Raw genomic sequence first — 12,384 nt, 5'->3', positions numbered from 1 at the left:
TAATAACACTTTTATTTTAGAACCTCAACATTGTACTTAACATTTGTAATTTTAATTTCAAAAATGACATCCACTGTGATTAAAAAGTCAATTATATTGCTTGTGACTGTATCGCCATGGCTTTCGAACATCGGTTGATAAGGAATGGCTTGCTTTTATGGCATTATTTTGCAATGCTCTATATACAACACGTAGCCAGAGATAACAGCGGTGAACTAAGGAGCCTTTATCTTATGTAATCTCTAATACTATATAGATTTCCTGTTCTCTTTTAAAAATCTCAGAACTTTGATTATATACTTTAATTAGTCCATGAGAGGCCATTGTGGAAAATCGTTTCCTTTTATGCATAAAATCGCTCGAAGGTCCTAATTTGAAAAATATAGCACGTACAATAGCGATGTGTACAGCAATTCGTAGGTATGAAGATCAGACATTTGATGATGTGTGAGGAAAGTGAAAACAGAAATTCTGAGCATTTAATCATGCAGAAACTGTTGCGGCCTATTCTAAGGCAAAGCATTTTTGAGGAGGCCGAAAAAGCATAAGTCCCCTGCGAGGGATAGTGGACAAATGAAGAATAAGGCTTTTTTTTTGTTTTCATTAAATAAGGCCATTAATTATCTTTGAAAAGGGTGTCGGTGTCAACAATGGAGTAGAGGGGGGGGGGGCAGACAAAATAGTGGGGATCGAGCAAAGCACAACTAGACAGACTGCATAATTATTAGGGACATTGGGACAGGATAGGAGTACATATGGAGATAATTAGACTGTCAGTTTGAGCAAACAGGAAAAACTGACAAAAGGAATCAGCTTGGGAAAGAGTGCAAGAGGGTGGAAAGTCAGTGTGAATATAAGGGATCAGGTATAGAAATGGGGATGTCATATTATGATCTGGCTATTTAAAGGAGTGAAGGAAAGAACATGACCCGATACTCTCAGGGAGGCGATTCCACAGTCAGGAGAAGAAGGGAACAAAATAATGGAGGTGAGCTGCTCGCTCAGTTTGTGGGAGGGATAACAAGTTATGGGTGGCTGGCTGAGCGACAATGAACTGGCAGCGGTCATGAGGGATGAATGACTGAGAGAGAATGAGGGGCAAGACCAGATATAAAGCGGCAGAAAATCGCCTTGCTACCAACCTGCCTGTGGTGGGAGAGGAGCAGGCCCTGCACTTTAGCCTCCTGCTGAGTGATGTTAATAATGTTAGATTTTTGGATTCCATCACTTTCAGAGGCATAAGGTGATCTCTAGTGGCCACCAACCCACAAACGAGAACTATACTCCATGGTACTGTGGATGAAGGCTTTTATCTAAGATCTGATAGGATCTGGGAACAGCCAGGAAATGACTTAATTCTGCAGAGTATTCCAACATACTAGTCTATTTTGGTAGAGTTTAGAGCAATAATGTGGTCTTTATGTATAGATAGAGTCAGTATATAGATAGGCTGATAATTCCATGCACCCCTGACATTCAAACGTAAATGGGGTTATGGATTGAAGGATTTATAATAAACAGATAAGTTTTTCGCTAGTTGATGATGGAACTAAATAAAAGCTTCTGCTATGGAGTATTTTCCAATATCAGCCACTGTTTAGGACTTGACACATTCTCAGGGTAACATATTGTTATGCTTGTAGGGGGTAGACAATGATTACCTTAGAGCCAGTTGGAGTGTATCGATTATTGTGCTCTGACTGTCGTGAAGAAAAGGAAACCTCGATGTATAATAAGTAGGAAATTTGTGTAGACCGTATGTCGTGAAAGAGCTTGTATCTTCATACCCATGAGAGGGGTGGGGTTTGTTAATTAGTGAGGCATTATGGATAAATTAATCCCCTGTATGTAATTGCCTCTGTAAGCTTTTCCTGTGTTCCTTATGACACCGCACTACTCACCTTAGTCAAGCTAAGCAATCGACACCATAAATAATGACGCTAATTAAAAACCAACCGGAAACCAGGCATCAAGCACTACCGCAAACAACATCGACTTGGTGAGCGCACAGGCACAGGCAGGGCCATGAGCCACGCCCTGAAGAGCAGTGATTGGACCGGGATTTGATTGGCACAAGCACTGGTAAGATGGGACTCACTGATAGGAGCAGACACGGAGACGTCATGGGATGATGTCAGAGCCGCAAGGAAGATTCATCACGAACGGTCGTGTTCCGACATCTTGGTGGTGGTCGTGGGGAGGAGGAGCTGCGGACCGAGAGTTGCGGTTTCCCGCGCAAGGACGACGAAGATAAGCGCGGCTGGGAGAGCGAACTGTGCATGGAGGACTGGTTTTCCCACCCACGCGCTGCACCGCAAAGCGTGTGGTTCCCGCCACAGCCTCAGACGATCTTTGACGATTCCTGATGAGATACACCAGCAGCTTAGAGCTAAGTGCAACAAACCACACATTTATTTTCCAGTTATTTTATCCTTTGTCTGTATTTGGGTCTGTGTGGGAGCGCTCCAATTAGGAATTTAGTTTATCATGCATTTTCATGTCGGGTGGAGCCGTCCAGGTAAGGTCGTCATCCCCCTTTCTCTCGCGTGTAACAAGGGTCCACCATTGAATTAAACACCTCGGAGTGTTAAGCTCGTTTGGTCATCTGTGTCACCCTGCGGTATTCACCACACAGGGTAGTCACACGACAATATGAATACGAGGAGCTCCAACCCAAAGAAAGGAAGAATGCTAATGATTTGCAAATAAGTGACTTTATAATCCTTAAAACAAGTCTTGTCAATGAGCTATATTAGAATCACAAGAGGTGCAAGAAAATAAAAGCAAAAACGGTCGTTGACAACAGGAAATGACATGACTTGTATTTAAGGTATTACATCTACCACAGAAAATGAAGTGAAAATGTAACGAGGAATAAAAGCGAGCCTCAAAATTAAAGAGCATATAAATAGAAGAGTAAATAAATATGTTAGAGAGGAAAAAATGTAGATCAAATGAAAAACTAATTCAGTGGCAAGAGACAACAAAAATGTTTGAGACAATCAGTCAAAAGTTTGGGAGTTTGGAAGATTCATCTATCTATAATTCCAGTAATCTCTGTCTGTACGTTTGTACGTTTGTACGTTTGTACGTTTGTCTGTTTGTCTGTGACCGCTGTTTCTCGACAACTACCGGTCCGATATACTTGAAACTTGCCAGGTATATTGCTGGGGACCCGAGGATGTGCCTTTTCAAGGTTTTAAATTAATCGGACAAGTACTTACCGAGCTATGGCGATTTAGCCGTTCGCCGTTCGCTTTGGCGTTGCGAATGGACCAAACCATTCATGTAAATAGAGGGGGGGGGGTTCTGTGGTCGTTCGCTTTGGCTTTGCGAATGGACCAAACCATTCATGTAAATAGAGGGGGGGGTTCTGTGGTCGTTCGCTTTGGCTTTGCGAATGGACCAAACCATTCATGTAAATAGAGGGGGGGGGGTTCTGTGGTCGTTGCGAATGGACCAAACCATTCACATCGAATCATCGAATCACATCGAATGGACCAAACCGTTCGCTTTGGACCAAACCATTGCATGTAAATAGAGGGGGGGGGGGGTTCTGTGGTCGTTGCGAATGGACCAAACCATTCATGTAAATAGAGGGGGGGGGGGGTTCTGTGGTCGTTACTGCCACGTGGTTTCAAAGTTTTTTTTTGTTGTTGTTGTTTGCACGCATGTTTTTTTGCACCCACGTACGGGCACGCCCTAGGATGTTTACACACACACACCCCTACACAAATTTTTTTTATTTTTATTTTTTGGCAAGGAACGGGCACCCACGTACGGACACGTCCTAGCTTATATATAGTACGGGCATGCCCTAGTCTCTTGAAATGTGAATAAAGCAGCAATGCAGAAAGAGCAAGGATGACTTGGCACAAGACGATCTCCTTTCGAGAGAATTGGGCGGATGAGGTTTGGAGGAAGCAAGTACAGTGGTCTTAAAGTTAGAGCACAGCAAGCTCAATGTTCAACTGCAGAACGATGCACCGTGTGGGAAGGAAGCACATGCAGATGGACCGCATACACCCGGGTGGTTCAGGGAAGTGACCACGGCAGTGCCTCGGAAATTCTCTTCGGATGGTGTGAGTAGGCATGTGATCCCCCAAACCCAACCCTTTTCCTCTGGATTGCAGACAGGGATAAGGATTGATCCAGTGGGGTGAAACTTCGATGGATTGACCTGTACAATAAGCGAGTTTTGAAATATGAGCATTCTGAAAAATGTCAGTGCAAAATATGAGTCTAAGTGCTTCGAGAGATATTCTTTCAGCCAGACTGAGCACAAGATGAAGGAGACTGTTTATGCATGGAAATACCCGTAGTAAGTTGGCATTTGGGATTGAAAGATATGCTTTGGGTTAAAGACCATTAATAAGGCCTCAAGTCAAAATCTTGTAAGTGCTGAGTTGGGCGTTTTCATCTAAAAATATGTTTACACTAATGACAGCTGTGAGGGTCATTCTAATTTGACCTGAACTTTAGTTTTACATTCTTCTTGCCTGAATTTTAGAAAAATTACACTTAGGTAACTCTTCAAGGTATTCTGTAACTTTGGGCACACTTGACCCATCAAAGGTCAAGGTACCCTGGGCAACTTTTCTGTTTTAATTGCGTTCAGCTTAAAAAAGTTTTTAAAAGTTGAAATTACCTCATTAGGATCCTTGGTGGTTTATAACCACCTTGGTGACTCAATTAGGTGCATCTTCAACAGGTAATTAATTTTTCTAAATGAAAGTCTAATTATGCTCAACTTGAAACCCCCTTCCTGCTTCCTTTTATAGAAGTGTTGTTATTATACCCCTCGTCCCCACCCTCCACCACAGCCCACTCAATCCTTCACATCTCCAACAAGCAGAACCAATGGTATGTTTTTGTAAACAAACTTTTATTCTTTAAGAGTATAAACGTGGTGAGGTTATACAAAAATAAGATCAAAATAAAACCAAGGGACAATGGAGTGAGGGAATCATTAAAACTGGATCAACTGGCCAATCTCTTGCAATGAGTCCGCAGGTCCGACTTCTAATCAGATTATGCCCGGCTCGGGCAGCTCTGATGTTATTACAGCTCGGCAATGACCCAAAATCAATTGATCGAGATGGGATCCATTTCAGGTCAAAATTTGATCCATATCCGAAGTAGGATTTCATCCAGCTGTGGTTGAAAGTACCTGGCTGCACCGCAACCTTTGCTAGTCAAGAGCAGATGGTGCAGGATGAGCAACGCAGCTCCAGGAACGAGAAAGCTGCCGGGTGCCAAATGTTTGCAATGTAAGCAGGTTGTAAACAGTACTTAACACTGCCAGCGATAAATAACAGGGAGGAGTTGACGGGAGCAAAAAAATAGGAAATAAAAAGAAGAGTGCACATCTGAAGGTCACCATTTCGTGCGGTAGAAACAAGCGTGAGAGGTGACTTCTGCTCCTCATTAGCAGGTAAACAGTGTAAACGTAACAGAAACGGAATGCGAAATGTGCAGAGCACAAACTTGGGCATTATGCGCGCTTTGTGATTTGGCAGCTTTGAGAAGGAGGGGAAATCCAGAACACACCACGTTCAACGCCGCGTGCAAACACAAAGTGAGGGCCGGTGGCACCGTCAGCAGTGATAAATTGGTCCCAAATATTTGAGGAAGGTGAACGTGGTTGTGAGAAGTGTTGAGTTGAAGGGTACAATGGGTATTGAGCATGCAAGGCAGTTGTAATGGCAAGAGACAATTCTTTTGTGCAGGAATGGGTGAGGGCGAGGAGAAATAGGAATTGAAAATAAGCATCGAACAATAATGTAGCAAAATCAGAGTAATAATATCAATAATAATAATAATAATAATAATAATAATAATAAACACAAAGCAAAAAAAGTCATACTGTGATCAATTCAAACCATGGGGGCATTGTTCAGTTCTGCCAGGCAGTTGTGGTACTGAAAGGCCTTGTGCCTTTGTCTGAAGCCTATGTTAATTGGCAGGCCTCACCTTGAAATGTTGTAGAAAGGGGTATTGTTGTAATAATGCGAAAAAAGGATTGATGGCGGGGCTTTGGATTGGCAGTGAAAGAAGAAAGAAAATTTGGAGAGCGTGCAAGAAAGAGAGAGAAAACGATGGTGGCTGGAAGGTAGATCAAGCCGAACGTGACCTGTCTCGTAGTGGTCTTGCCCCAAAAGCCACAGGAGAGAAAGGAAGGCAGAAAGAGATGGACAAAAGATGGACAAAGAGAAGAGGTGCCAGAATAGACGTGTCGAAGGTTCTCAGTCTCCGCTATTGGACCCGCCATCTGCATACATTGCCGACAACTTCTGGAACCGAGGCCCCCAGTCATTCAGGTAGTCATAGTTCTGATCGGAGTCGGTCGAGGCGCGCGAGTCGAGTGAGCTCAGAGAGCCAGCTACAGAACCGGCACCTTCGTATGCAAACACCTGCAGGGAATCATAAGGCGGAGCCGAGGGATCTCTATCCGCTTCGAGTAACATGTCCTGCAGGAAAGAGCCCATCTCTCCGCCACCTTGTGCCTCTGGCCAACACCTGAGTGTGGACACACAAATCAAGACGGTCATACTTGACTTCCCCATCCCATGCACGTATAATCCAGTGTCAATATCAACATTTAAACTGCATTTTAACATTTTCATAACTGTTGTTGTAGTTGTTACTCTACCTCCACCCCTCTGGAGAGCATCAGGGCACCCAGGACTGGTTGGGAGAAACTTCCATAACCTAAAATGGTTGCTGCACTAGGCACCAGGGAATGAATGATTGTTTTAAGGCCATTTTTCCCCACTAGAGCAGGGTTTATCCTTGCGGGCCCCATGACAATCAAGGTTCCCTGTTTGAGGCAATGTTTTATGGCCAGGTGCTCATTCCTGATGCCAACCCTTAGTCGCCTCTTACTATGTGCAGGGATACGGTGTACCTATTCTAAATCGGGGTGCACACCATGATCATTCATCCCAGCAAGCTGGTACTCAATTTGTCGACCTCAGAAGGATGACAGGCTGAGTCAACCCCCCTGGCGTTAATTCAGCAATCGACCGGGATTCGAAACCCAGGATCCTAGGATCCCAAGCCGGCACCCGAACCGCTAAGCCAACACCAGGGTGACAGTTAAAAAATGGAATTAGAAATTGAATCCAGCTTACACCGCTCAAAGGCGAGTGTGCTTCGCTACCTCTCATTTGTCCTATCAAACCCTTTGTATAAGAGGTTGAAAGTCGGCTCTCCCATATACATATAGGATGTGGATGTTTAAAATCCCATGTTATCTTTTGGAAGAGTCAGCTAATGTGTGCTGGTATCCTCCCCCATGTTCTTTGCTTTGGGTTAGACAGCTAGTTGGCACTACCTGGAGTAGGGGGAAGTGGTGGTAGGTCGACATAGGATAGAACACGTACAATAGGCCAAATTCCCTTCATACATGCATTTTTTTTTTAATGTTGGTGGCACCTTGTGATAACATCATGGCTTGTCTATCATAAAAACGAATGAAGACTGCCAGTCGAGTTTTTAGCATTATATAGTCAGGTTTTGTTGTTCAGCCAAGGCCTAATAATGAAACCTTGGTTTTATTGCTAACGAGCCTTGGCTAAACACCCACCGACTACACTAACCTGCGTAGAACCCCAGGAGGGATGGCATGCTCTGGCTTGATGTCCCGGCGTGCTCCTTGATCAGGCAACCCAGCAATCCCACCCTCCACATGCTTGAGCGCTGCTATGTCAAACGCCTCGGTGTCCTCCTCTCCACCCCCTTCATCATCGTAGCTCACAACCGTCTCCCGCACATCACCCTCGGACTCCGCGAGCAAAGGCTCCTTGCGCTTTCTCCGCAGCGTCACGAACAGCACAACGATGACTGGGGAGGAGGGAAGAATCGGAAAGGAAAGCTCAGCATCTTCAATGGAGTGCTACATATCTATTTTACTCTGCAATACACTTTACAGAATTGCAAATGACCACACACTTCACAACATCACGTCCACATTGGGATTCGAATGCTTGATGACGTCATAACGCACAATTGTCACTAAAGTACAGTCAGCGTGCTACGTACTCAGCAGAATGAGGAGGCAGGCAAGAATGGCAATAAGTGCTTCGGCACTGAGGCCGGGTCCTCGGATCAGGGCACCCTTGGCGCAGGAGGCGACATATCCGTCAGGTGAGCATGAACACACGCGCACCGTCAAGGTGCTGGTCCCCGTGAGGCTGGGGGAGCCGCCATCAGACACGGCCAGTGGTAGCAGCATCGGGCTTTGCTCGGCTTGCAGAACACTGCCAGGACGCAACAGCAATTGTGCGGTTTTGTCTGCAAGATGAGGGTCGGTGGGTGTGAAAGGTTAGACAATCATCATGGAGACCCGTCATTTCATTTGATGCTTTATTTCGAACAAGGTCCTACAGATCCGCATCAACAAGCCTCAGTAGCGTGGTAAAACCATGCTCCATATGTCGGCATATCCCAGAGGATTTATCAGTCATTCACTGAAGCATCACGCGGTGGAAGTGTCAGAGACGGTGCCAGGATTCCTCAGAGCAATCTGTCCTCATTCGTACAATCCATCTCGCGGATATGTGTTGCTAACGTCGAACCCAATCCCAAGCAGTTTTGGGGAAAATATATATTTAAGAGTACTTTGAAGTCATAAGACTTTAACATAATGTACACTCTAGAAAGTTGTTGTTTCCTATGTAGCGTACGCGGCTGATTACATCACTTTCTGAAGCATGCCTGTGCCACTGATGCAGCCAGTACCTCTGGTACCTGTAAGCTGGTACTAATTTTGCCAACCTCAGAAGGATGGCTGGCCGAGTCGATCCAACTGGTGTCATTTCAATGGCATGGCAACAGGGGCTCAATAATTTACACCTCACTCAAGAATTTACAGCTCACTCAAGAAACTCAAGAATTTACCCCTCACTCAAGAATTTACACCCCACTCAAGAAACTCAAGAATTTACACCTCGCTCAAGAAACTCAAGAATTTATGCCTCACTCAAGAAACTCAAGAATTTATTCCTCACTCAAGAAACTCAAGAATTTATGGCTCACTCAAGAAACTCAAGAATTTATTCCTCACTCAAGAAACTCAAGAATTTATGCCTCACTCAAGAAATTCAAGAATCTACACCTCACTCAAGAAACTCAAGAATTTATTCCTCACTCAAGAAACTCAAGAATTTATGCCTCACTCAAGAAACTCAAGAATCTACACCTCACTCAAGAAACTCAAGAATTTATGCCTCACTCAAGAAACTCAAGAATTTATGCCTCACTCAAGAAACTCAAGAATCTACACCTCACTCAAGAAACTCAAGAATTTATGCCTCACTCAAGAAACTCAAGAATCTACACCTCACTCAAGAAACTCAAGAATTTATGCCTCACTCAAGAAACTCAAGAATCTACACCTCACTCAAGAAACTCAAGAATTTATGCCTCACTCAAGAAACTCAAGAATTTATGCCTCACTCAAGAAACTCAAGAATTTACAAATCACTCAAGAAACTCAAGAATTTACACCTCACTCAAGAAACTCAAGAATTTACACCTCACTCAAGAAACTCAAGAATTTACACCTCACTCAAGAAACTCAAGAATTTACACCTCACTCAAGAAACTCAAGAATTTACACCTCACTCAAGAAGCTCAAGAATTTACACCTCACTCAAGAAACTCAAGAATTTACACCTATCAAGAAACTCAAGAATTTACACCTCTCAAGAAACTCAAGAATTTACACCTCACTCAAGAAACTCAAGAATTTACACCTCACTCAAGAAACTCAAGAATTTACACCTCACTCAAGAAACTCAAGAATTTACCCCTCACTCAAGAAACTCAAGAATTTACACCTCACACAAGAAACTCAAGAATTTACATCTCACTCAAGAATTTGCACCTCACTCAAGAAACTCAAGAATTTACACCTCACTCAAGAAACTCAAGAATTTACACCTCACTCAAGAAACTCAAGAATTTACACCTCACTCAAGAAACTCAAGAATTTACCCCTCACTCAAGAAACTCAAGAATTTACACCTCACACAAGAAACTCAAGAATTTACATCTCACTCAAGAATTTGCACCTCACTCAAGAAACTCAAGAATTTACACCTCACTCAAGAAACTCAAGAATTTACACCTCACTCAAGAAACTCAAGAATTTACACCTCACTCAAGAAACTCAATAATTTACCCCTCACTCAAGAAACTCAAGAATTTACACCTCACACAAGAAACTCAAGAATTTACATCTCACTCAAGAATTTGCACCTCACTCAAGAAACTCAATAATTTATGCCTCACTCAAGAAACTCAAGAAATTATGCCTCACTCAAGAAACTCAAGAATTTATGCCTCACTCAAGAATTTGCACCTCACTCAAGAAACTCAAGAATTTACACCTCACTCAAGAAACTCAAGAATTTACACCTCACTCAAGAAACTCAAGAATTTACACCTCACTCAAGAAACTCAATAATTTACCCCTCACTCAAGAAACTCAAGAATTTATACCTCACACAAGAAACTCAAGAATTTACATCTCACTCAAGAATTTGCACCTCACTCAAGAAACTCAATAATTTACCCCTCACTCAAGAAACTCAAGAATTTACACCTCACACAAGAAACTCAAGAATTTACATCTCACTCAAGAATTTGCACCTCACTCAAGAAACTCAAGAATTTATGCCTCACTCAAGAAACTCAAGAATTTACACCTCACTCAAGAAACTCAATAATTTACCCCTCACTCAAGAAACTCAAGAATTTACACCTCACACAAGAAACTCAAGAATTTACATCTCACTCAAGAATTTGCACCTCACTCAAGAAACTCAAGAATTTATGCCTCACTCAAGAAACTCAAGAATTTATGCCTCACTCAAGAAACTCAAGAATTTACACCTCACTCAAGAAACTCAAGAATTTGCACCTCACTCAAGAAACTCAAGAATTTATGCCTCACTCAAGAAACTCAAGAATTTATGCCTCACTCAAGAAACTCAAGAATTTATGCCTCACTCAAGAAACTCAAGAATTTATGCCTCACTCAAGAAACTCAAGAATTTATTCCTCACTCAAGAAACTCAAGAATTCATGCCTCACTCAAGAAACTCAAGAATTTATGCCTCACTCAAGAAATTCAAGAATTTATGCCTCACTCAAGAAACTCAAGAATCTACACCTCACTCAAGAAACTCAAGAATTTATGCCTCACTCAAGAAACTCAAGAATTTACACTTCACTCAAGAAACTCAAGAATTTACACCTCACTCAAGAAACTCAAGAATTTATGCCTCACTCAAGAAACTCAAGAATTTACACCTCACTCAAGAAACTCAAGAATTTACACCTCACTCAAGAAACTCAAGAATTTATGCCTCACTCAAGAAACTCAAGAATTTATGCCTCACTCAAGAAACTCAAGAATTTATGCCTCACTCAAGAAATTCAAGAATTTATGCCTCACTCAAGAAACTCAAGAGTCTACACCTCACTCAAGAAACTCAAGAATTTACACCTCACTCAAGAAACTCAAGAATTTACACCTCACTCAAGAAACTCAAGAATTTACACCTCACTCAAGAAACTCAAGAATCTACACCTCACTCAAGAAACTCAAGAATTTACACCTCACTCAAGAAACTCAAGAATTTACACCTCACTCAAGAAACTCAAGAATTTACAACTCACTCAAGAAACTCAATAATTTACCCCTCACTCAAGAAAGTCAAGAATTTACACCTCACACAAGAAACTCAAGAATTTATATCTCACTCAAGAATTTGCACCTCACTCAAGAAACTCAAGAATTTATGCCTCACTCAAGAAACTCAAGAATTTATGCCTCACTCAAGAAACTCAAGAATTTATGCCTCACTCAAGAAACTCAAGAATTTATGCCTCACTCAAGAAACTCAAGAATTTATGCCTCACTCAAGAAACTCAAGAATTTATGCCTCACTCAAGAAACTCAAGAATCTACACCTCACTCAAGAAACTCAAGAATTTATTCCTCACTCAAGAAATTCAAGAATTTATGCCTCACTCAAGAAATTCAAGAATTTATGCCTCACTCAAGAAACTCAAGAATTTATGCCTCACTCAAGAAACTCAAGAATTTATGCCTCACTCAAGAAACTCAAGAATTTATGCCTCACTCAAGAAACTCAAGAATTTATGCCTCACTCAAGAAACTCAAGAATCTACACCTCACTCAAGAAACTCAAGAATTTATGCCTCACTCAAGAAACTCAAGAATCTACACCTCACTCAAGAAACTCAAGAATTTATTCCTCACTCAAGAAATTCAAGAATTTATGCCTCACTCAAGAAACTCAAGAATTTATGCCTCACTCAAGAAACTCAAGAATTTATGCCTCACTCAAG

General features: G+C 42.2%; 1 protein-coding gene across 1 annotated transcript in view; it reads right to left on the bottom strand.

The window, feature by feature from the left end:
- Positions 1-4,866: 4,866 nt before the first annotated feature.
- The window catches only part of LOC137435239 (cadherin-7), a 140,405-nt gene continuing 132,887 nt past the window's right edge, over positions 4,867-12,384 (bottom strand). The window contains exons 11-13 of the mRNA XM_068128857.2: positions 8,044-8,295; positions 7,602-7,845; positions 4,867-6,519 (exon numbers count right to left, since the gene is read on the bottom strand). Of these exons, the coding sequence (XP_067984958.1) occupies positions 6,246-6,519; positions 7,602-7,845; positions 8,044-8,295 (770 nt within the window). The 3' untranslated portion in view covers positions 4,867-6,245. The remainder of the gene's footprint in view (positions 6,520-7,601; positions 7,846-8,043; positions 8,296-12,384) is intronic.

This window comes from Myxine glutinosa, chromosome 9 (genome assembly GCF_964187855.1).
Source record: "Myxine glutinosa chromosome 9, kmMyxGlut1.1, whole genome shotgun sequence".
Taxonomy (NCBI): Eukaryota; Metazoa; Chordata; class Myxini; order Myxiniformes; family Myxinidae; genus Myxine; species Myxine glutinosa.
Note: the sequence above shows the minus strand (reverse complement) of the source record. Positions and strands in the feature narration are given on the sequence as shown.